This window comes from Mus caroli, unplaced genomic scaffold, assembly GCF_978045245.1.
Source record: "Mus caroli unplaced genomic scaffold, Mus_caroli_1 scaffold_3, whole genome shotgun sequence".
NCBI classification, from domain to species: domain Eukaryota; kingdom Metazoa; phylum Chordata; class Mammalia; order Rodentia; family Muridae; genus Mus; species Mus caroli.
The window spans coordinates 147,020,121-147,040,980 of NW_028227258.1; the positions used below are offsets into that span (position 1 = coordinate 147,020,121).

The window sequence follows — 20,860 nt, forward strand, 5'->3', positions numbered from 1 at the left end:
TGTCACTATACCAGTACCATGCAGTTTTTATCACAATTGCTCTGTAGTAGAGCTTTAGGTCTGGCATGGTGATTCCACCAGAGGTTCTTTTATCCTTGAGAAGAGTTTTTGCTATCCTAGGTTTTTTGTTATTCCAGATGAATTTGCAGATTGCACTTTCTAGTTCTTTGAAGAATTGATTTGGAATTTTGATGGGGATTGCATTGAATCTGTAGATTGCTTTTGGCAAGATAGCCATTTTTACAATGTTGATCCTGCCAATCCATGAGCATGGGAGATCTTTCCATCTTCTGAGATCTTCTATAATTTCTTTCTTCAGAGACTTGAAGTTTTTCTTATACAGATCTTTCACTTCCTTAGTTAGAGTCACGCCAAGATATTTTATATTATTTGTGACTATTGAGAAGGGTGTTGTTTCCCTAATTTCTTTCTCAGCCTCTTTATTCTTTGTGTAGAGAAAGGCTATTGATTTGTTTGAGTTAATTTTATATCCAGCTACTTCACCGAAGCTGTTTATCAGGCTTAGGAGTTCTCTGGTGGAATTTTTAGGGTCACTTATATATACTATCATATCATCTGCAAAGAGTGATATTTTGACTTCATCTTTTCCAATTTGTATCCCTTTGATCTCCTTTTGTTGTCGAATTGCTCTGGCTAGGACTTCAAGTACAATGTTGAATAGGTATGGAGAAAGTGGACAGCCTTGTCTAGTCCCTGATTTTAGAGGGATTGCTTCAAGCTTCTCACCATTTACTTTGATGTTGGCTACTGGTTTGCTGTAGATTGCTTTTATCATGTTTAGGTATGGGCCTTGAATTCCTGATCTTTCCAAGACTTTTATCATGAATGGGTGTTGGATCTTGTCAAATGCTTTTTACCCATCTAACGAGATGACCATGTGGTTTTTGTCTTTGAGTTTGTTTATATACTGGATTACGTTGATGGATTTCCGTATATTGAACCATCCCTGCATCCCTGGGATGAAACCTACTTGGTCAGGATGGATGATTGTTTTGATGTGTTCTTGGATTTCGTTAGCAAGAACTTTATTGAGGATTTTTGCATCAATATTCATAAGGGATATTGGTCTGAAGTTTTCTATCTTTGTTGGGTCTTTTTGTGGTTTAGGTATCAGAGTAATTGTGGCTTCATAGAATGAGTTGGGTAGAGTACCTTCTGTTTCTATTTTGTGGAATAGTTTGTGAAGAACTGGGATTAGATCTTCTTTGAAGGTCTGATAGAACTCTGAACTAAACCCATCTGGTCCTGGGCTTTTTTTAGTTGGGAGACTATTAATGACTGCTTCTATTTCTTTGGGGGATATAGGGCTGTTTAGATCATTAACCTGATCTTGATTCAACTTTGGTACCTGGTATCTGTCTAGGAACTTCTCCATTTCATCCAGGTTCTCCAGTTTTGTTGAGTATAGCCTTTGGTAGAAGGATCTGATGGTGTTTTGGATGTCTTCAGGATCTGTTATTATGTCTCCTTTTTCATTTCTGATTTTGTTAATTAGGATGCTTTCCCTGTGCCCTCTAGTGAGTCTGGCTAAGGGTTTATCTATCTTGTTGATTTTCTCAAAGAACCAGCTCCTTGATTGGTTGATTCTTTGAATAGTTCTTCTTGTTTCCACTTGGTTGATTTCACCCCTGAGTTTGATTATTTCCTTCCGTCTACTCCTCTTGGGTGAATTTGCTTCCTTTTGTTCTAGTGCTTTTAGGAATGTTGTCAAGCTGCTAATGTGTGCTCTCTCTAGTTTCCTTGTGGAGGCAATCAGAGCTATGAGTTTTCCTCTTAGAAATGCGTCCCATAAGTTTGGGTATGTTGTGGCTTCATTTTCATTGAACTCTAAAACGTCCTTAATTTCTTTCTTTATTCCTTCCTTGACCAAGGTATCATTGAGAAGAGTGTTGTTCAGTTTCCACGTGAAGGTTGGCTTTCTATTATTTATTTTGTTATTGAAGATCAGCCTTAGTCCATGGTGATCTGATAGGATGCATGGGACAATTTCAATATTTTTTTATCTGTTGAGGCCTGTTTTGTGACCAATTATGTGGTCAATTTTGGAGAAGGTACCATGAGGTGCTGAAAAGAAGGTATATCCTTTTGTTTTAGGATAGAATGTTCTGTAGATATCTGCCAGATCCATTTGATTCATAATTTCTGTTAGTTTCACTGTGTCCCTGTTTAGTTTCTGTTTCCATGATCTGTCCATTGGTGAAAGTGGTTTGTTGAAGTCTCCCACTATTATTGTATGAGGTGCAATGTGTCCTTTGAGATTTACTAAAGTTTCTTTAATGAATGTGGCTGCCTTTGTATTTGGAGCATAGATATTCAGGATTGATAGTTCCTCTTGGAGGATATTACCTTTGATGAGTATGAAGTGTCCCTCCCTGTCTTTTTTAATGACTTTGGGTTGGAAGTCAATCTTATCAGATATTAGAATGGCTACTCCAGCTTGTTTCTTTATACCATTTGCTTGGAAAATTGTTTTCCAGCCTTTCATTCTGAGGTAGTGTCTATCTTTTTCTCTGAGATTAGTTTCCTGTAAGCAGGAAAATGTTGGGTCTTGTTTGTGTAGCCAGTTTGTTAGTCTATGTCTTTTTATCGGGGAGTTGAGTCCATTGATATTAAGAGATATTAAGGAAAAGTAATTGTTGTTTCCTGTTATTTTTGTTGTTAAAGTTGGCATTCTGTTCTTGTGGCTGTCTTCTTTTAGGTTTGTTGAGGGATTACCTTCTTGTTGTTTCTAGGGCGTGGTTGTATTGGTTTTTTTCCGTTATTATCCTTTGACGGGCTGGATTCGTGGAGAGATAATGTGTGAATTTGGTTTTGTCGTGGAATACTTTGGTTTCTCCATCTATGTTAATTGAGAGTTTGGCTGGGTATAGTAGCCTGGGCTGGAGTTTGTGTTCTTTTAGTGTCTGTATAACATCCGTCCAGGATCTTCTGGCTTTCATAGTCTCTGGTGAAAAATCTGGTGTAATTCTGATAGGCTTGCCTTTATATGTTACTTGGCCTTTTTCTCTTACTGCTTTTAGTATTCTGTCTTTATTTAGAGCATTTGTTGTTCTGATTATTATGTGTCGGGAGGTATTTCTTTTCTGGTCTAGCCTATTTGGAGTTCTGTAGGCTTCTTGTATGTTCATGGGCGTCTCTTTCTTTAGATTTGGGAAGTTTTCTTCTATAATTTTGTTGAAGATGTTTGCTGGTCCTTTGAGTTGAAAATCTTCATTTTCATCCACTCCTATTATCTTTTGGTTTGGTCTTCTCATTGTGTCCTGTATTTCTTGGATGTTTTGAGTTAGGATCTTTTTGCATTTTACATTTTCCTTGATTGTTGTGCCGATGTTCTCTATGGAATCTTCTGCACCTGAGATTCTCTCTTCCATCTCTTGTATTCTGTTGCTGATGCTCGTATCTATGGTTCCAGATTTCTTTCCTAGGGTTTCTATCTCTAGTGTTGCCTCATTTTGGGTTTTCTTTATTGTGTCTACTTCCCTTTTTAGGTCTAATATGGTTTTGTTCATTTCCATCATCTGTTTGGATGTGTTTTCCTGTTTTTCTGTAAGGACTTCTACCTGTTTGATTATGTTATCCTGTTTTTCTTTAAGGATTTGTAACTCTTTAGCAGTGTTCTCCTGCAATTCTTTAAGGGATTTTTGTGCTTCCTCTTTATTGTCTTCTACCTGTTTACCAGTGTTCCTTTGTATTTCTTTAAGTGTGTTATTAAAGTCCTTCTTGAAGTCCTCTACCATCATCAGGAGATATGCTTTTAGATCCGTGTCTAGCTTTTCCGGTGTGTTGGGGTCCCTGGACTGGGCGAAGTGGGAGTGCTGGGTTCTGATGATGGTGAGTGGTCTTGGTTTCTGTTAGTAAGATTATTATGTTTACCTTTCGCCATCTGGTAATCTCTGGGGTTAGTTGTTGTCGTTGTCACTGTTTAAAGATTGGATCAGAAGCTGTGTTCCACTCACCAGCAGTCTCAAAATCCTGTGGCGGGTGTTGTGGGTAGCTGGCGAGTGTCAGCCGACCCTGCACCCTAGCTACCCCGGTGCTTTTCTGACCGGAAGAGGCTTGTGGCCCTATGTAGGCCAGATTTCTCCCTCTCCAACCAAAGCAGTCTCAGGTCCCGCGTGATTGGACTGGAGCAGAAGCTGTGTTCCACTCACCAGCAGTCTCAAAATCCTGTGGCGGGGGTCGTGGGTAGCTGGCGGGTGTCAGCCGACCCTGCGCTCTAGCTGCCCCGGTGCTGATCCGGCTGGATGAGGCCTGTGGCCCTACTCAGGCCGGTTTCTGCTTCCCTAACTAATGCAGTCTCAGGTCCCGCGTGCAATTGGATTGGAGCAGAAGCTGTGTTCCACTCACCAGAAGTCTTAAGATCCTGTGGCCGGTGTTGTGGGTAGCTGGCGAGTGTCAGCTGACCCTGCGCCCTAGCTACCCCGGTGCTTTTCTGACCGGAAGAGCGTTTTTTTTTTTTTTTTTTTTTTTTTTTTTAAAGTTAGTTTTGTATCCAGCCACTTTGCTGACGGTGTTTATCAGCTGAAGGAATTGTCGGATAAAATGTTTGGGGTCTCTTATGTATAACGTATTATCATATGCGAATAGCAACACTTTCCAATTTGAATCCCCTTGATTGCATTTAGTTTTCTTATTGCTCTATCTAGAACTTCAATTACAATATTGAATACATATAGAGAGTAGGCAGCCTTGTCTTGTCCCTCATAGTAGTGGAATTGCTTTGAGTTTCTCTCCATTTGATTTCATGCTATCTATAGACTTGCTGTAAATTGCCTTTGTTATGTTTGGGTGTGACCTTTATATCCCTGACCTCCCCAAGGCTTTTATCATGAAGGGGTGTTGAATTTGTCAAATTTTTTTCAGTGTCTAATGAGATGATCATATGTTTTTCTTTCAGTTGGTTTATATGGTGAATTGATTACACTGACTTATTTTCATGTGTTGAATGTTTCCTGTGTGTCTGGGATGAATCCAATTTGATCATGATGAATGATCTTTTTGATGTGTTCTTGGATTTTTTTTTTTTTAAGACAGCATTTTTTTGGTATAACAGAGCCCTGTCTACCCTGGACTCACTTTGTAGAACAGGATAGTACTTTCAGAGATCTGCCTGCCTCTGCCAAAGGCATGTACTACCATGATTGGATTGTTTTTTGTTGTTGTTGTTTGTTTTGTTTTTTATTTAAAATTTATTTTATGTGTATGTGTACACTGTAGCTATCTTCAGTCACACCAGAAGAGGGCATCGGACTCTAATCCATATGGTTGTGAGCCACCATGTGGCTGCTGGGAATTGAACTCAGGACCTCTGGAAGAGCTGTCAGTGCCAGCCCTGGATTTTTGTTTTGTTTTTTGTTTTGTTTTGTTTTTCTTTTTTTTTTTTTTTTTTTTTTTTTTTTGAGTATTTTTACATCAGTCTTCATGAGGAAATGGCTGTATAATTCCCTTTGTTAAGTCTTTGTATGGATTAGGTGTCAGGGTGACTATGACCTCATAAAATTAATTTGGCAATGATTCTTTGTGGGAAGCCAATAAATGCCAGTACAAGATGGCGCTGGTTTCAATAAGTCGACTCCCATGAATATGGGTAAACAACCAATGTGCGCATGTGCAGTAGATTTTTTTGCCAAGTCACTGCTTGGCCTGAGGCATGTAAATGAGGTACTGAAAGCATAACCAATCCGGCGTAGACACGCCTATCCTAGGCCTTTATAAGCAGCACTGGTTTTTGGGCTCAGGGTCTTTTGCTTTTGCTATCAAGCTCTCCCAATAAATGTGTGCAGAAAAATCCTGTTGTGGTGTCCTTCTTGCTGGCGAGTCAGGCGTCTATATTTCTTCTGTTTTTATTTTGTGGGATAACTTCAGGAGTATTGGTGTTAGCTTTTCTTTGAAACTCTGATAGAATTCTGGGCGAAAATGTTCTGGCCCCGTGCCTTTATTGGTTGAGAGCTTTTAAAGTCTGCTTCTATTTCCTTGGAAGTTATAAGTCTATTTGATCTTGATTTAAGTTATCTGATCTTGATTTAACTTTGGTAAGTGATATCCATTGAGAAAACTGTCCATTTCTTCGAGATTTTTCCAATTTTGTGGAATACAGGTTTTTGAAGTAGGACCTAATGATTTTTTGGATTACCTTGGTGTCTGGTGTTATGTCCCCCTTTTTGTTTCTGATTTTAATTTGGGTATTCTTTCTTTGCCTTTAGTTAGGATAAGGGTTTGTCTTTGTTGATGATTTTCTTAAAGAACCAATTCTTTGTTTCATTGATTGTTCATAATGTTCTCTTTGTTTCTATTTTATTGATTTCAGCCCTGTTTTTATTATTTCCTGCCTTCTACTCCTCTTAGGTGTTTCTTTTTGTTCAAGAGCTTTCAGGTGTGCTGTTGTTAGTATAAGATATCTGCAGTTTCTTTATGAAGGCAAGTAGTACTATGAACTTTTCTCTTAGCACAGCTTTCATTATGTCTACGAACTTGGGTAGTCGTGAATTCATTTTCATTGAATTCTAGCAAGCTAGTGGTCATTCAGTATAGAGTTCACTTTCCATGAGTTTGTAGGCTTTCTGTTATTTCTGTCCTTGCTGAAATCCACCTTTAATCTGGTTTGATTAAACCTTTTGCAGAAGGTTATTTCAATTTTCTTTTATCTGTTGACACTTGCTTTGTGACCAAGTAACTGTTCAATGTTGGAGAACATTCCATGAGGTGTTGAAAAGGTATATTATTTTGCTTGGATTCTGCACATATCTGTTAAGACCATTTGGTTAATAACATAATAGCTCTATTATTTCTCTGTTTAGTTTATGCCTGCATTACCTATCCATTGGTGAGGGTGGGAATTGAGGTCCCCTACTATCAATGAGTGAGGGTTGATGTGTGACTTAAGCTTTAGTAATGTTTCTTTTACAAATGTGAGTGCTCTTGCATTTGGGACAGAGATGTTGAGAAATGAAATGGCATCTTGGTGGATGTCTCCTTTGCTGAGTATTAAGTGTCATTCTGTATTTCTTTTGATTAACTTTGGTTTGAAGTCTATTTTGATAGATATTAGAACAGCTACACCAGCAAATTCCTTGGGGCCATTTTTCTTGGAAAAATTTTTTCTACCCTTTTACTCTAAGGTAATGTCTATCTTTCTTGTAGATGTATGTTTCTTGTATGCAGGATGGATTTTGTTTTTGCATCCATTCTGTTATTCTGTGTCTTTTTATTGGGGAATTGAGTCCATTGTTATTGAAAAATGTCCAGGACCAAAGATTGTTAATTCCTGCTATTTCATTGAAGTGATTGTTGGTGGTTTTGTGTGTATATGTGTTTGTATGTGTTTTGTTTCTTGAGATTTTAATTAAGGAACATTCTGCTATATATACTAGGTCAGAAATTGACGTGAAATAAAATTATTACTATTTCTAAGACATTTTTGTGTGTCTTATTTAGCTCATGTTACCATACTACATCAGAAACTGGTTATTTAAACTGAAAATATTCTCACAGTTTTGGTTAGGAACCTTTGGCTGGCAGGTAGATTTTTACACTTTGTCTTTGAGTGGCTAGTGAATAGCTTTGAATATGCCACCATGAAAACTTCACTCTCATGATGACAGCTTGTGGTAATGATCTCATAAAGCATCTCCAACTATCATAAGGGAGGAGAGGGCTGGAGGTTGGGGGGTGCATTAGAGTTTCAAAACATTAGTTTTGAGGAAGCATCCATACAATTTTAATTTTTTCTACATTTTTTCCTACAATTTTCTGAGTAATTTTGTAAACACATTTTAATGTAATAGTATAGATATTTTAAAAAGAGAAATATGACTATCAACTCTAAAATTTTGATTGGTAATTGTGGTTTTTAGAATAGAATATTCATTTGTTTAAATTTTCTGGGTCTCAACTATAAATGTATTAACAAATTAGCAAACATTTCAATTAGGCATCAAAATCTTTTTGTTTTGTTGCCAGATATTCAAAGTAAAATTACACTATTGTTTTCCTAATTTCAGAGAGAAAACTGTTATAAATGTAGACTTTTGCCTTTATTCTTTTATTTGTTGTAAAAACATTTCATAGATGTAAAATTTGTACACAATACAATTCAGTCTTTGTGGGTTGTAATATATAGAGCTGTGCAACTGTCATCAGCATAACCAAACACAGAACAATAAATGTCGGTGCTTTAGTCCAAGCTCTCAGAAGCACATCCGCAACTGAGATGAGAACATGACCTGGAGGGTGGTGTTTTTCAGTCTCAGTCGTCACGTGCATAGTCACCCTGTGAATAATGAACAGTAAAGTGAAAAATAATGATGTTTCTTTTTCCCCAAACATTGCTGAAAATGAGATTGATGGTGAAAAATCTAATATTGCTGGACCTTTTTGAAATTTCTGCTCATAATGCCATATTTAAAAACCAGAATACAAAAAGACCTTTAAGATGCTACTACTGGTTACCATTGCCTACTGTTCACTTAACAGATATGCTTCCAGTTTCAGGCTGACTCTCATTTCCATCTTTTTTTTTTTTTTTTTTTTCTGGCTATAAAGGAGACAGTTCTCAAAAAAGAATGAACTTGCTACATACTTATGTGTTCTTTTTTGGAGAAAGGCCTCACAGATCTTTACCTCAAGTCAGTGTTCAAACTAGTTGGCAAGCTTCAAGTCAGATGTTTGTGCACTTGCTAGTACAATGGAACTAACCTGTATTTCATTGACCTGTAGAATACATTCCAGCAATCTTTTAATAAATTTAGGTTAATCACTATAGATTTGTTTGGACAAATACTGTGATTTGTTGTAATAGTACTTAGTAATTTTTCGTACATTTTAGAAAAGGACTATGTAATCCAGGACTGGGTTGAGGAATGAGTTGCAAGTATTTTGTAATAAAGAATAATTTGTTAGTTCACAGCTATGTTATAGTATGTGACATTTGTGGAACATCACATACACCATTTGCATATACACAGGATAAATTAAAAATGTGTATTGTGTTATAATATAGTAAATAGTTAAGAAAATAAGTTTTTATTTGATGATGGCAGTACTCTTTCTTTCCTTCTTTCTTTTTTCTTTCTTCTTTCTTTCTTTCTTTCTTTCTTTCTTTCTTTCTTTCTTTCTTTCTTTCTTTCTTTCTCTCTTTCTCTCTTTCTTCTTCTTCTTCTTCTTCTTCTTCTTCTTCTTCTTCTTCTTCTTCTTCTTCTTCTTCTTCTTCTTCTTCTTCTTCTCCTCCTCTCCCTCCTCCTCCTCCTCTCCCTCCACCTCCTCCTCCTCCACTCCTCCTCTTCCTCCTTGCCACTCTCCCATCTGCAGGGGAAGATGTACTAAGGATTGAACCCAGAGCCCCGTGAACGCTAAATAAGTGCCCTAATACTGAGTCATGTCTTCAAGCATACCTGAGTGAGTTTCAATAAATCATCTTATTCAATGATTATAGATGATATCAACGTTCAAAGGTTAGATCTCCCTTGAGCTAATGGTCCATCAAAAGCTTCTATATAATAACTCTTTGTTGCCACACTTCTAAATTCAAGAGTGGCTATTTTTCCTTCAAATGCTTGCAGCATACAAACACTTACCTTCTGCATTTTCTAGGTTAAAAGATGTTTCCTTTCTTTTTTTAACCTTCTCTCTCTCTCTCTCTCTCTCTCTCTCTCTCTCTCTCTCTCTCTCTCTTTACTAGATATTTTCTTTATTTACATTTCAAATGTTATCCCCTTTCCTAGTTTCCCCTCCAAAAACCCTCTATCCCTTCTCCCCTCCCTCTGCTCACCAACCCACACACTCCCACTTCCTGGCCCTGGCATTCCCCTACACTGGGGCATAGAGCCTTCACAGGACCAAGGGCCTCTCCTCCCATTGATGACCAAGAAGGCCATCCTCTGCTGCATATGCAGCTAGAGTCATGAGTCCCATCATGTGTTTTCTTTGATTGGCGGTTTAGTCCCTGGCCGCTCTGAAAAAGATGTTTCAAGGATAGTTAATCCTCTTATGATTAAATGCTCCTGCTCATAGCACTCATCACAGATGATGCAAAGGCCTTTGAAAGTCTATATCCAATAATTACAAACAGGAGGTACAGACTGTATTTACACATGGAATGTGTAGTGGAATGATTTTTAGTCTTATACTCTTCTGTTTTGCCTTTTCAAAGCTACTTACAAAAAGAGCATACATAGTATGTAACTAATTTTTCCCCCTCTGGAAGAGTGGAACTGAGAATGTTTTCCATTTTGACATTTTTTTTTTTTCAAAGTAGCACTCATAGCAATGGTTTTCATCAAGATATCCTCACATGTAGATATCACTATTCTGTTTTCATTTATTATCCTCTTCACTGGTTCTCCTTGTGGCCTCCCCTTCTACAGCTGTTTCTTCCCTTTAGTCCTTCTGCTTTCCTATTATATGGATTCCATTACTCTATTTCCTGCCCCCTTAAGGTCTCTTCTTCATTACCCCCGACTTGATTATGACTTACAAATGTACATGCATGCACATACATGCACGTATGCACCATTTTAAATTTAAGTTCTGCATTTGAGAAGAAATGTATTTTTCTTTGAATCTGCTTATTTTGCTTAGCATTGATTCTAATTCCATACAGATGTGATTTTTCTTTCTTTACATCTGCATAAAATTCCACTGTGTTTATGTACATTTTCTTTATCCCTTCATCTATCAATTTCACAGTTGTAGTGACTAATACTGATAATCACCTGTACAGTATGCTCAATTAGAGTCCTCTGGGTATATATCTAGGAGTGTACAGCTGCATTCTATGGCAGGTATACCTCCATGCTTGATTCCCAAAGTGCTTGGCATGAAGTGACACTTCCAATTACTGATAAAGACTCCTCAACATTTTCCTCTTCTCCACATCCTTACCAGCAGTTTTTCTTTTCCTTTCTCATTCTTTCTCTTCCGTCCGCGTTTTTCCTCCATATATATATATCTATCTATCTATATATATATATATATATTTTTTTTTAATTTTTAGACAAGGTTTCTCTGTGTAGCCCTGGCTGTTGCATTGTAGATCAGGCTGACCTCAAGATCAGAGGTGTGGACCACCACTGCCCAGCCACCATTTATTTTATTGAGGTCAGCATTCTGACTGGGGTGGTATGGACTAGCAAAGCAGTTTTAATTTGTATTTCCTTGATGGTGAAGGATGTTGGACACATTTTCAGGTACATATTGACAATTTAACCTATTTTTTGGTTAAATGACTTGAATTTTTTGGTGCTAAACTTTCATTGTTCTTCATGTACCTTTCAATTTAATCCCCTGCTTAATATTTAGTTGACAAAGCTTCTGTTTTCCCATTTGGTAAGGTATCTTCTCACTCCCTCAGTTATTTCTTTGGCTGTACAGAAACTTAATTTCATGCAATTCTTATTTTTAATAAATCTTAAGTTATTACTTGTGCTATTAGAGTCTCTCAGAAAATGCTTGCATGTATTCATACTTTGAGATGCATTAGCTATGTTTTCTTCTGCAAGTTTCAATGGTGCAGATCTTACATTCAGGTCTTGATCCATTTTTGCCCTGATTTTGTGGAAGGTAGTTGATATTGCCCTTCTTTCATCTACATTTGTAAGCCAAATTTCCCCACTATCATTTGTAAAAGGGGCTGATGCTTCTCTAATGTTCATTTTTGAGAGCTTTATCAAATGTTAGGTGACTCTAGCTCTGTGGATTTACTTCTGAGTCCTCTGGCCTATTCCGTAGGTTCTACATGTTTATGTCAACGTTATGAGGTTTTGTTACTGGGCTTTATTGTGTAGGTGGAGATAAAGTATTGTTCATTTTACATTGTTTCTGAAAAGGACTGCTTTAACTATTCAGAGGCTTTTGTGATTCCATGTGAATTTTACGGCTGTTTCTAGTTCTGTAAAGAATGTCAATGGGATTTTGATGGGGGTGGTATTAAATCTATATACTGCTTTTGATAGTATAGTCATTTTCATAGTATTAGTTCCTCCAATCCTTTAAATCTTTTGATCTTCTTGTGTCTTCAATTCTTTCTTTCGTATCTTAATTTTAATGGTTTAGGTAATTTCATTCCTGGATCACCTTTTTTCTTTTATTCTTTGTCTCCCTTCCTTCCTTTTTCTCTTTCTTTCTCTGTTGTGGTACTGAAGGCTTTAAAATTGTGTTATATTTGTGTGTTCACACATGTGTGAGATCAGAGGACAATTTGTGGGAGTTAATTTTCTTCCACCATGTGAACCCAGGGGTCAAACTCAGGTACTCAAGTTAGCAGCAAGTGTCTTTACTACTAGCTGAACCATCTCACCAATGAGAATTTTAATCTTCACCTTCACTATCCTAGTACTTATTTGATAAATGAAGACTTAAATCATATTCATACATAGAAATGATGCATATTGAAACATAAGAAATGTAAGTTTATTAGAAGAAAACAAATTCAACAAAAATATAATGGAGGGGTTGGAGAGATGGAGATAAGAGCACTCACTGGCTGCTCTTCTAGAGTTCCTAGGTTTAGTTTCTACCACCCACATGGCAGCTCACAACTATTTGCAATCCTGAGTCTAGGGCATGTAGTATCATTTTCTGGTCTCTATGGGTACCAGCCACACGTGGTATACAGACATATATGCAGGTTAAACATTCATATACAGAAAATAAGATAATAATAAGATATAAAAAAATATAGTGGAAACTTCTACTTAAACTCCAGCAGCCCAAAAGTCTATTCTTGTGGATAAAATGGAAAACCAGATTGTGGTCCCTTACTGAAGCTGATGCCATTGAAACCTATCTCTTGTCCCTAACAGTATGGAAAGCAGAAGAAAACTTCCAGCAGGTGGAACAAGAGATAATTAGGACTACCCTATGAGTCCCACTCTTCCACATCTGCTTCTAACATAAATGGTAAGCCACAGGAGTTAGCCATAGCTATCAGTCTGGCAACTCAACCATTACCAGTTTTGGCAACTTTACTTTTACCCTACTACATGTACATTTCTCTATTATTTGTCACAGGAATGTTTAAATGGCTTGTAGTAATACTAACCTACAGATATGTGTCAATAGCCACAGAAGTTATACATAAAACGACTAGAGTTGGGAGCAGTGCTCTGTATTTCCAGACACCTTGACAAAGATGTGAAGAGTTTATCTGTTATCCTTGAAAACATTCAGGATCCTGCCCCATGCACAAATGTATTGGGATTCCATTGGATAACAGTAGATTATCTTTTCTAGTTATTACTCAAAGTACCCAACTAGCCCTCTGAATCTAGTATCACAGCTCAGGAGAAGTTCAGCGGTCTTGGGGAGGGGATCCTGATTTTGGGAATTTGGTTAGTTGTATGAATAACTTCCAAATTGGGATGTAAGTACATATTAGAACCCAAGTTCATGTCATAGTAAGTAAGTTCTAAGGTCATTAAGCTGAGGTGCTTTTAAGTCAAGAATTTATATCTGAAGGTAAGTTGCTGGATAGGGAATTCTTGAAGAATCCCCCAGATTCAGAAAACTGAATGATTCATAAAACTGGTATTTCAGTGAATGTATGGATTATCTGATTCCTCCTGCCTCTGCTAAAAACAAAACCACAAAACAACAAAAAAACTACACACACACACACACACACACACACCAATCCAATCACAATCATACCACAACCTATCCTCCTATTGTGAACTTCAGCATTCTATTTCTCCATCTCACAGATAGGGGAGCCCAGTGCTCCTCTGTCAATGTGGTAATAATTAAGCAAGCATTCATGGAATGTTTGCCTCTATAGAGAACACCAAAAAGTCCACAGCCTTCCTGAAACATCCTCTGTATACAACATCTGTGTTCACAAATCTGTGCTAACTCAATTCCATGCTTACCATCAGACAGAAAACTTATGGATGCATGAACCTGGAAGTGTCAGGCAGGCACTGACCAGTTCAGGTAGGAATTAGACTGCCAGCTACCACTTGACTGAAGCATGCAGCTCAGATATAACACCACCATAAGACCTTCTCTTCAGGGATATTTAAATGTTATTTGGGTTCTATTTACTTTTTAAAATTTAGCTTATTAATGATATTAGTTTTGAATGTGTTATATTTTCTTCCTCTCAGATATACAGGACAAGGTAAGGACATACATTTACCAACGTAAGTGGTGATGACATTGAATTAGCAATATGAGACTAGACAGGAAGTGAAATGAGTGTTTCCAGTTGCAGAGTCAGAAGTCTCCTCACGCAATGAGTGACACTGTGAATGACAGTGGGACTGCTGTGCTCTTCTAGATCAGACAATATTTATAAAACTACAAATTTCACCTTTAATGAACAAATGCACCAGAAAAGATGAAACTGAGTCATGTGGAGATAGCTAAAGCTTTCTGAATGAGAACACATTTTTGATTATCCTATAGACTTACAATATTTTTTCTCTACATCTTAAAGACACTTTAAAAGAAGGGAGTCACATCAACTAATGGATAACCTGTAAATACAACTAGTTCTACATTAGCACAAGCTCAACAATGATTATTTTTGTATCTTTCCTTTGGTCAAATTGTAACATTCTGCAAGTAAGTGTGTAATTATCAACAAGGTATAGCACAGAGACAAGAAAAGTGCTTTATGTCTAGTTATTATGATAGCTCCATCTAATAAACATAATTAATGCTTTATTATAAAAACACCACATATACAATATTTCATCAAGTCTCTTAAAATCTATTCATAATGAAATGTGTAGAAAGAGACATTTCACAGTCACAGCAGTCACTACTGTTGCAGTGTTTAATCATTTTGACAATAGGTCTGTTGGTCCGTTTCAACTAAACTTGTTCCCTCCAACATCACATTTCTTTCTGTATCTCACTTATAGCACAAGCAAGTTGCTTAATTTTTTCTTCCATCATTTTTTTGTTCTTGCATGTTTCATCCAGAAGTCCTCGCATTTCGTCTTCAACTTGTTGAACCTAAACCAATGTATACATTTTACATTTTAATTTTCTAAAAATATTTTTAAGTGCATTTTGAAAAGTCAACGATGTATTTTATGTACTCTATACGTTGTGATTCATTAAATGATGTTAGTAAGATGCAAGTTTTTTTCCAATGATAAAATGGAAAGCTATATAAAGTACTTTCATGTGTATTACCTATTTAGTCCTCATAAGATTCTCCTGCAAAGGATAAAATAATGTATTTTAACTGCATTTTGAGTTTTGAAAATGTGAAATTCCTATTTTACAGAGAACAGAAACCTTGTTTTCGGATTCCATCATCCCATTGTCCTGAGCAGTCATCAATGCTGAGTTTAACCTAAACCCCCCAGCCTTAAAGACTTGGAACTCACAGAACTTCTTCCCAAAGCAGTCTTTTCAATGTGGTCCCTCCAGCATCTCTGCAAGTTCTGGTGGGTTGTCTCTTTGAGACATAATTTTACCTTTCATTCTTAGCCCAGATTCCCCCAAGATCTGTCTACTGCATACTACAGACCTTTGCTTGAAGCTTTCTTCTATTTAGCTCAACATGTGTGACAGATACAGCTACCGTGACTTTTCTGCTCTACATTCTGCTTTTTCTTTTTCTGCTACTACATTCCCTTAACATAGATCTAAAAATTTCTTTTTTTTTCTTAGAAAATGAGTTTTCCTAATTTACTTATTTTTATTTTTTTTAAGATTTTATTATTTTATGTGTAAGAGTGTTTTGCCGACATATATGCATGTTTTCCAAAAGCATGCTTAGGACCCGTGAAAGTCAGAAAAGGGCATTGGATCTCTTGGGACTAGAGTTAAAGATGGCTATGATCTGCCATGTGGATGCTGGTGATAGAACTTAGGTCCTCTTCACGAGTGACTAGTGCTCTTAAAGGCTGAGCTAACTCTCCAGCCCCAACTTCTCCTACTTTAAATTGTTACCTAGGTGTGATGCCTCAAGATCTGTATACTTCCTATGCCTGATTATTATTTTTAAGCTCTAGTTCTATTTTTCTAACATTTTTTAAAAATTTAAAGTGATTTTATTGTTTTAGTATACAAGGCAAATTTATGCCATCAGAGCAGAGGATGAGGAAGACTCATATTTGCAGTGGGATGAAAGACCCACTTAAGCTTATAATAAGGAACCAATCGGTGAATCCAGCTCTATCAGAATCAGGTAGAATTTAGCATCCATGTCCTTTCTGTTCATCTCAGAGGCTTGGGAACAGCAATGCTTTCGATCTTCAGGACAATCAGGAGCAAGGCCTTTGGACTTAAGAATTCTCAAGAACTTATTACATCATGAAACAGACTTGTGCGGCACCAGGGAGTTTCTCAGGACCATCCTGAAAAGAAAGGCTTGTAACTTCTAATATAACACAAATGTGAACGTGTGATAAAGCTCAGGTAGGAAGACTCTACTAAGTTTCCTATCTCTCAAAAACAACATAAGAAATTATTTCTTTAACTCTTTACCAAATCATGTTGGTAGGAGGTCCAACATTATACTCAGTACTTTCAGTCAAAAGCCCAATTCATGTTTTATTTGGTATTGCCCACAGTACCTTTGTATCATGTTAAATAAAATACCTGAAATCATCACTGACAGCAAGTGAAATAACATGGTCATTATGCTCCTAACAATGGATTAAATAAGACTGTTCTCTTTCCTTGAAGAGTCCTAAGGGTAATTCTACCTTAAGCATATTCTGACAATGACTCTTTCCCTGTATCTAAACTTTCTTATGTGTCAGTATTGTCTGTATGCACGTTTGTGAATGTGTGTGGAGTTCAAAATATAGCACTGGATCCTTCAGATCTAGTTATAGGCATTTACAGAGTGCAGCGACCTGGCTTGTCACATGGGTGCTAGGATCTAAACTCTGGGCCTCATAAAGAGCTCAGTGCTCATAACAGCTGAGCCATCTTTTCAGTCCCGTCTCCCCCCTTTTTTGGAGCCGTCTTTCTGTTTAGCCCAGTCTCCTCCTGGGAACTGAGGTTACGGAATACTCATGCACTATTTGCTCTCTGTTCTTCAATGCTTTTTGGTTGCTTATTTCTGAATCTTACACACCTTAGTTCTTTTTGTTTGCTTTTTCATTACCACTTGAAAATTGATGAAAAGTTCTTAAGTATTTTTGAATCTAGTGGATCTCAAAAAAGTGATCATATCAGAATATTTGAGTGATTGTTAAAACACCTTGCTGGGACCCATTATCTTCATGAGGTTAAAGCCCATGATGTTTGCCTCAGAAGCATCAGAAACTCATCCAGCTGACCAACCTGATTGCTTAAACCCTAATGTGAGAACAGGGAAGTGGCCACCGGGAACTTTCTAAGGCAGTGGTAGATGGCACTTCCATTTTCCCTTTGCCTGTGACCAAAGGATGTGCACGGGAAACTGCTAAGATGATAGAGTGGTGACAGCAGAGATTTAACTTACTACTCAGTTCCCTGGAGTTATTACCTGTTAATGACGGACATTTTGCCTAGATTCATAACTTTGGCAACATGTTCTTTAAAGGTTATGTCATCAAAATGTTCAGCCTTTTCTCTTTTAGTTTCCAAAAATCTAATTTGTTTAGCAATAATAATTTAACATTATTAAAATAAATCTTAGCTTACTGTACCTTTAAATTTGCACAGTCAATATATTTCTGCTTCTCATTTGCTAGCTGCATTATTTCAGCTTGGTGCGCTTCCACAATCTCATCCACTTGTCTTCTAAAGGCATCATCCATGTTCTGAAGCTTTTCCATTGCATCCCTTTAAAAAGACAAAGAGGAGAAAATAACTCCTCTGCATATGGTCCCACAGAGATGAAGAGGGCTTCCTAGTACGAAGCTGTCTGCAGGCTCTGTTACTAATACCACTCTGCATTTTGAAATCAAAACTTATCAACTAAAGTCCATTACCTATCTCTCACGGGAACTCAATGTTTCAGGTACTAGTCTAAGACAAGAAACACACTTATATTCATATCTAACTATCAGGGGAGAACTCGTAACTTCTTTATTTTAGAGGTATAGTGGAAATGACTTTCTTAATGAATTATGCCCTCCATATCTTTGGCATCTTCTTCTTTCCTTACATATATTTCACGCATTCCAGTGTAGTATATGTGTTTAAAGGGATTCCACAGTCTCCATAACTTAATGCTTACTTTTGTAGCTCAAGACTTTTGTCTCTCTCTGCTTTCAGTTTCCTTTCCTTGTCTTCAAATTTTTCTTTTACTTCTTTTACTTGCATTTCAAGATGAGAGAGTAGTTCTCCTTTATCATGCCATTTCTTATTTAGTGTGCTAAAAAGACAAGAAATAACTTTATAATTAAGTGAGGAACATGAAATCCTTCATGTAAACCTTTTTCTCACTGGCAAGTACTGTATAATACCTGTAAGCTTTTCGGATTTCTTCAAGTTCTAATTCCTTTGCTTTCAACTGTTGCTTTAATTTTTCCTTTCTCTCATTGTGTCTCTCTAGTTTCTCAACTATAGAATCTAGTTGTGAAGACTTTTCATTAAGTTGCTCTTGAGAACATTTTTCTATGAGAGCGATCTGTTCTTGTAGCAATTTGATTTGCCCATCTTTTTCTTGTAAACTCTTAAAAAAAACACAGTACTTTATTTTAGACATTGCATATAGGTATGAGTTAAGATCTAAAAGGAAATGGGATCATAGGATAAAAGGTGAGGAAAACACAACATCTGTCCCAACACAGGGAGTAACTGGGACCAGTGGGACCCAGGCATGCAGGAAGGGTCTGTCAGACCAGTGGCATGAGTTCCTTACAGTCTGTCTGGGCTGGTGCCCTGACCAGATCTTGGATGTAAACTCTGCAGCGAGTCCTACAACACACAGAGGAAGCTCCACTCCGAGGCACTCTAACATGCCCAGGATCACAGGATCACAGGATCACAGGAGCTTGATCACACCAGGATTTCAGGGTCCCAGAGGCAGCTTGACTCTCAGGAGCTCAGATACACCCAGGATCTCAGGATCACAGGATCACAGAATCACAGAGACAGCTTGACTCTGAGGAGTTCTGACACAACCAGGATCAAAGGAAGGGCAGGCTCCAGTCAGACATAGCCAGGGCAGGTAGCACTAGAGATAACCAGATGGCGGGAGGCAATCTTAAGAACATAAGCAACAGAAACCAAGGTTACTTGGCATCATCAGAACCCAATTCTCCCACCATAGCAAGTCCTGGATACACCATCACACCTGAAAAGCAGTATTCGGATCTAAAATCATTTCTCATGATGATGACAGAGAACTTTAAGAAGGAAAAAAAAAAAAAAAACTCCCTTAAAGAAATACAGGAGAACACAAGGTAAAAGGGTAGAAGCCCTTAAAGAGGAAACAAAAATCCCTTATAGGAAAACACAATCAAACAGGTGAACGAAATGAACAAAACCTTTCAGGATCTAAAAATGGAACTAGAAACAATAAAGAAATCACAAAGGAAAACTACCCTGGAGTTAGAAAACCTATGAAAGAGATCAGGAGTCATAGATGCCTGCATCACCAACAGAATACAAGAGATAGAAGAATCTCAGGGCAGAAGATACCATAGAAAACAGTGACACAACAGTAAAAGAAAATGCAAAATGCAAAAGGCTCCTAACCCAAAACATCCAGGAAATCCAGGACACAATGAGAAGACCAAACTGAAGGATAATAAGTACAGAAGAGAGCAAAGATTCCCAACTCAAAGGGACAGTAAATATCTTCAACAAAATTATAAAAGAAAACTTCCCTAGCCTCAAGAAAGAGATGCCCATGAATATACAATAAGCCTACAGAACTCCAAATAGACTGGACCAGAAAAGAAAACTCCTTCTATCACAGAATAATCAAAACACCAAATGCACTAAACAAAGAAAAGAATTTTGAAAGCAGTAAGGGAAAAAGGTCAAGCCACATATAAAGGCAGGCCTATCAGAATTACACCAGACTTCTGATCAGAGACTATGAAAGCTCTAAAAGATCCTGAGCAGATGTTATACAGACCCTCAGAAACATAAATGCCAGACCAGGCTACTATACACAGCAAAACTCTCAATTACTATAGATGGAGAAACCAACGTATTCCATGACAAAACCAAATTCACACAATATGTTTCCATAAATCCAGCCCTACAAAGGATAATAGATGGAAAACACCAACACAAGGAGGGAAACTATACCCTAGAAAAAGCAAGAAAGTAGTCTTTCAACAAATCCAAAAGATAGCCACACAAACATAATTCCATCTCTAACAACAAAAATAACAGGAAGTAGCAATCACTTTTCCTTAATATCTCTTAATATGAAAAGTGAGTGAGAGTGAATGTTCTGCTTGATATTTATAATTATTGTATCAATTTTGAAGAAGAGGACCTTGTAAGTTACTCTTTTTCTGAGATGAATGCTTTTCAAAATCATCATAGACAATGAACCAGAATCTTATCCTCACCTAATGTCTGTACCACCCTCCAAGCAGAAGCATTGTTCACTAAAACAGTTGATGAATGGCTTCATGGATAGACCATCTTAATACACACACCATTTCTTAAATGAATGTAACCTGTTCCCTGTGGGCTGAGAATGACGACAATCACTCAAGTCAAATAGCTTTAACCATAGCAGGAAATACATATCCAAATATTCATGCCTTTAATTCATTCCTTGGCACGGCAGAACTGTCATAGCTTAGCTACTATGGAGGTAAAAATCCTTTGGTAATGTGAGGGACATCGAAGTACAGCCTCATTACAATGAACTCCAATGTCCAAAACTTGTTCTTATTTTGGGTTTGTACCATAGTAGGAGCCAAGATTTTAAGCTTTACTAAAAATAAAACAAACAAACAAAAATACTTTATCTATTTAT

The 20,860-nt window shown here is 37.2% G+C and overlaps 1 protein-coding gene and 1 long non-coding RNA gene across 2 annotated transcripts in view; one reads left to right on the plus strand and one right to left on the minus strand.

Moving 5' to 3' along the window:
* Positions 1 to 12,404: 12,404 nt before the first annotated feature.
* The window catches only part of Lrrcc1 (leucine rich repeat and coiled-coil centrosomal protein 1), a 34,571-nt gene continuing 26,115 nt past the window's right edge, over positions 12,405 to 20,860 (minus strand). Inside the window, 5 exon segments of the mRNA XM_021158214.2 lie at positions 12,405 to 14,858; positions 14,860 to 14,976; positions 17,616 to 17,751; positions 18,149 to 18,286; positions 18,378 to 18,586. Coding sequence (XP_021013873.2) covers positions 14,829 to 14,858; positions 14,860 to 14,976; positions 17,616 to 17,751; positions 18,149 to 18,286; positions 18,378 to 18,586 — 630 coding nt within the window. The 3' untranslated portion in view covers positions 12,405 to 14,828.
* Positions 12,827 to 16,753, plus strand: LOC115030617 (uncharacterized). Its single transcript, XR_003836205.2, has 3 exons — positions 12,827 to 12,915; positions 15,254 to 15,416; positions 16,201 to 16,753. It is a non-coding gene; the product is annotated as an uncharacterized LOC115030617 (long non-coding RNA).